We start from the raw sequence: 4402 nt of genomic DNA on the forward strand, positions 1-4402 counted from the left end.
ACAGGCACAAACGCCCGCCCCCCTCGTCTCCCGCCCGCCTCAACGCCCCCGCCGCCAAATCGGTTTCAAATCGCGCGGCCGCCCGATCGGCGTCCCCGGCGGCGGCGATGGAGGTGGGCGACCTGCACAAGGTGTGGGAGATCCGGGCGCTCAAGCGGAAGCCCGAGGAGCCCGCCGCCCGCGCGCTCCTCGACCGCATCGCCAAGCAGGTCCAGCCCATCATGCGCCGCCGCAAGTGGCGCGTCAAGGTCCTCTCCGAGTTCTCGTGAGCAAACCCTAACCCTAGCCGCATCCCTCGTTCCCCCGTCGGCTTCTACGTCGACCGATGCCGTGTGCCGGGGTGACCCATTTTTTGTTTGGGGATTATTAGGCCGAAGAACCCGAGGCTGCTGGGGCTCAACGTCAACCGGGGCGTCGAGGTGAAGCTGCGGCTCCGGCGCGACGGCCGCGACCTCGACTTCATCCCCTACGAGGAGGTGCTCGACACCATGCTCCACGAGCTAGCCCACAACGCGCGCGGGCCCCACGACGCGCAGTTCTACAAGCTCTGGGACGAGCTCCGCAAGGTCCGTATGTTCATGTTTCTGCTTTTGTGTTAGTATACTTGAAATGTCTACGATTCCACCTGTATAGTGGTTCACTAGTGTGTATGTATATATCCGGTTGCTTGGAATCTGTTGCTTGTGTGCACCAGGCTATAAGAATGCAGATATTGTGCATATTCCCTTTGCAACCTAGCCTGTTTACTGAAAGCTTGGTTCAATTGATTTTGGGGTCAACGGCATTTAACCTGAAATTTTCGTTGGATCCTGTCGTCATTAACAATGTGCAGGCGGAACTGATCTTTGTTTACTAAGTTTTGGCTTATCATTATTTGAACGAGTCCTAGCAGAAGCATGTAAGTTAGTAGCCCCTCTATTTATTTGCTAGAAATATCATAAATTTTCTATCTGCTTACCTGACCATAACAATTGTTCAAATGGAAGTGATTACATCGATATTTGGATTTCAGAATTATCCATGTGCTTGTACATAGGATTTTGCCCAATCAAATGCTAGATGCTTACATGTTGCTTATGCATAATGATGATTCAGGAATGTGAAGAGCTTGTTGCAAAGGGTATCACTGGGCCAGGACAAGGGTTTGATGGTACAGGCAGGCGATTAGGTGGATTTTCAATACATCCACCACCACCATCTCTCCGACAAGCTACACTAACTGCAGCACAGAAAAGGGCAAGGAATGGAGCTCTATTGCCGTCAGGCCCAAGAAAGTTGGGTGGAAACAATGCCATCATGAGTGCTCTTAGTCCAGTACAAGCTGCTGCCATGGCTGCTGAAAGGAGGATGCAGGATGACTTATGGTGCGGATCACATAATGATTCTGGCATCGATGATTCAGAAGATGTTGTTATTCTTGAGCAACCACCTAAGTTGACAACAAGGGATGGAAAAAACACAAAGCGTGCAAAAAACACAAGGTGTGATTCTTCTAGCAGTTCTGCAGAACCCAGCACTTCATCTGGATCTCAAGTTCCAGCACGAGCTGATTCCTCTTCTGGTAGAACGACTGATGCGGACTTTAGTTCTATGTGGGAGTGTAGTGCTTGCACTCTTCTTAATCAGGTAAATTGATCAGCCACTTTATTTTTCAACACTGCACTGAAGTTCCTATTACAGAAAACATTCATGCCCTTTCACATACAAAACCTGATGTCTACGTGCGCTTGGTGGCCAGCTCTTCAGCTAGGCACAAATTCTCTTTTATACTCGGTGCTGATTCTAGCTGGATGTGTTCCATTATGATCTATTAGCATAGTCTTTGAAGTGCAATGAACGTAGTGGGTATGTAAATGGTTCGCACTAATAGTGAGTCCATATCAAAGTGGTACTTTCAGAGCAGATTAGACTTATCCAAACTTAAGATGAAATCTAGTTTTCATAATTTATGAACGTGGAACGCCCTAGGATAAATTGAACTATTGATTTGATTTTCTATGTCTGTGACGTACATTTGTTTGCCCACTTTTCTATCTCATCCTTACCTACCTTTGGACCTGTGGTGACAGTATTTCGCTTTACAAATGGACTCCTTATGATATTCTGAAGCCACATTTACAACTTGCATTTTGATGCGTATCAAGTTACTCTTTTAGACACTGGCAACATGTAACTAATAATTAACCTGCATCAACAGTGTATATTTAACTCCCTTCACCATTATGATAAAAAACATTAATAATATAACATATTGTAATGCAAAGTGATATGACTTTGTTTGTCTGCATGTATTGGTATAAGTATGTTTAAGTTCGTTTACACAAATGATATAAGTCACACCGGAAATCTGTTTCGGCTCCCGGGTCCAGATGCTCCTGCTATCTGGACCGCACATGTGCATCGTGATTCACACACAGACTAGTATTCACTTCTGTATTTCGTTTTAATAGTACAGGGCCTGGCCCACCGATCAGTTGTACGGCAGCGAATCTCCCGTGTAACGCCGCTCCAGTACAGATGGAGGAGGACGGATCTGTCCTAACGGAGAGCCACGACTGGAACACCGGATTGTAAACGGCAGCCATCAAAGCTAGATATTTACAACCCAAGCCAGCCACCACCATCCCCTTCGTCTGCACGATTAAGTTCATCCACCAGTAGCACCCATTCCTCATCCCTCCACATAGTTCTAGCTCATCCTTCCCCACTTGAAGGTTCTCGAAACACAGGGATTCACTATGTTCTAGATTGTCCATCCCAGGTGCAAATGGAACATAATTAGATGTCATGGGTTTTATCACACTTCATTGCATAAACTTTAATGGGAAACAAAACACTCGCAGCTGCAATTCCCCTGTAGTGGAAGCATTATTCCAGCTGCCACTTTGCTAGAGAACCTTCACTTCCACCCAAAATGATACACTTCAACACCAACCCTCTTGGCATCTAAGTCTGCTCTTCGTCTTCTTCTTCGTCCTTCATGATGTGTGGCAGAACTGCCCTGTTCTCCTGCATCTTCACCAAGCTGGTACACAAGCGACTTCACCAAGTATGTAATCTGGCTCTGTCACACACGATACCACATTTTTGGTCAGCCCCAACCTATGGATCTAGAAATGAATTTTTCAAATGACACTGTCGCTTAGTGCAAATGAAACTTACATCCGATAGACTCTGAACTTTCTCCCCCGTGTATTCTCTAAGATAGTGCATCCCATAGATCCAGCTCTCTTCCCTGGTCAAGCATGACAAAAAAAAAGTCTTGTCTCTGATAACATAAGTCGTATATTGTCACCCCAGTCAACCACAACTAACCTTTCACAGCATGTATGCATCCCAGTATTGAATTTCAAGCCCCAGCCTTCAGATGAGATTCTTGTTCCAGGGATGCACTCATGTCATGTATACATCTCCTCAGGTTTGAGTGCACTCTTATGGTGTTCCTTTTGTGCTTAGCCTCCATCTCGTGCTGTGGCTCCTCCGTCTCCACCGGGTCCATAACCATGAGAATTTTCTTCTGAATGTCCACAGCATAAACAACCCAGCTATCCATATATTTCAGGAGCAACATGATCTGCAACACCAGCAAATACTGTCCGCATCAAGATACAACAACCTAACGCAACAAACACACTAAAATGTATCGAGCTTTTGTTTTTTTACCTTTTTAGCAGCTTCAATCCTAGCTCCAGTGTGCTTCTCTGTGATCATTGTTGCAATGATGTCGAAATCAAGGTCTGACGATCTCTCTGCCTCATTAGTTCTTCCTTCAAATACAGTATTTTTCCTGAACAAACTCTTAGTTTCAGGTCTGATGCAACCACGAAATGACAACACTCAGCTGAACATGTCGGTCTGAAAACCCACCCCCAGCCTGAAGTCAGGTATCACACGGAAACGTTCAGGAAGTCCTCGAAACAGCTTTGCCTCCTTCCTCACCAAGCGCCACATCGATACCATCTGATCTATCTCTGGATCACCGTAACAATCGAAAACACCCTCTATCATCGCCCCCGTTAGTTGAACTGTGCATGGATGAGTATGGCAGAACCATTTCCTGCCAAAAAAAGTACAAACATTCTATTAGGATCATTCCATTTTTTCTGATTTAGTACTATACAGTTATATTAAATCTTTATCATGTTCACACCTTAACTTTTCGATGCTAGAGCACCATGTCATCCTATCATCAAAGCCCAACACATCACTGCCAATTGGTTCATCCGGGTGCAGTCCTAGCTTCCCAGGATACTTCTCCCTGAATTCACGTTTCGGCCTCACCAGACCATGTACACGAGGCGGCATTTGCCCTGCACCCTTTTTTTTTGTCGAAATGACTGGTTTAGCGTTCCAGTAAGTAATGATTTTAAAGACATGCCCAAAAAAAATCTTTTAATAGAGA

At 45.6% G+C, this 4402-nt stretch overlaps 1 protein-coding gene across 2 annotated transcripts in view; it reads left to right on the forward strand.

The window, feature by feature from the left end:
* Positions 1-13: 13 nt before the first annotated feature.
* LOC119340828 (DNA-dependent metalloprotease WSS1-like) overlaps positions 14-4402 on the forward strand; it is a 7941-nt gene continuing 3552 nt past the window's right edge. For both annotated transcript variants that reach the window (XR_005164710.1, XM_037612733.1), the window contains exons 1-3: positions 14-265; positions 371-566; positions 1096-1626. Coding sequence is in view for 1 of the 2 variants with exons in the window: in XM_037612733.1 (XP_037468630.1) it covers positions 108-265; positions 371-566; positions 1096-1626 (885 nt within the window). In the remaining variant the exon portion in view is untranslated. The remainder of the gene's footprint in view (positions 266-370; positions 567-1095; positions 1627-4402) is intronic.

The sequence above is a fragment of the Triticum dicoccoides genome, chromosome 7B (genome assembly GCF_002162155.2).
Source record: "Triticum dicoccoides isolate Atlit2015 ecotype Zavitan chromosome 7B, WEW_v2.0, whole genome shotgun sequence".
NCBI classification, from domain to species: Eukaryota; Viridiplantae; Streptophyta; class Magnoliopsida; order Poales; family Poaceae; genus Triticum; species Triticum dicoccoides.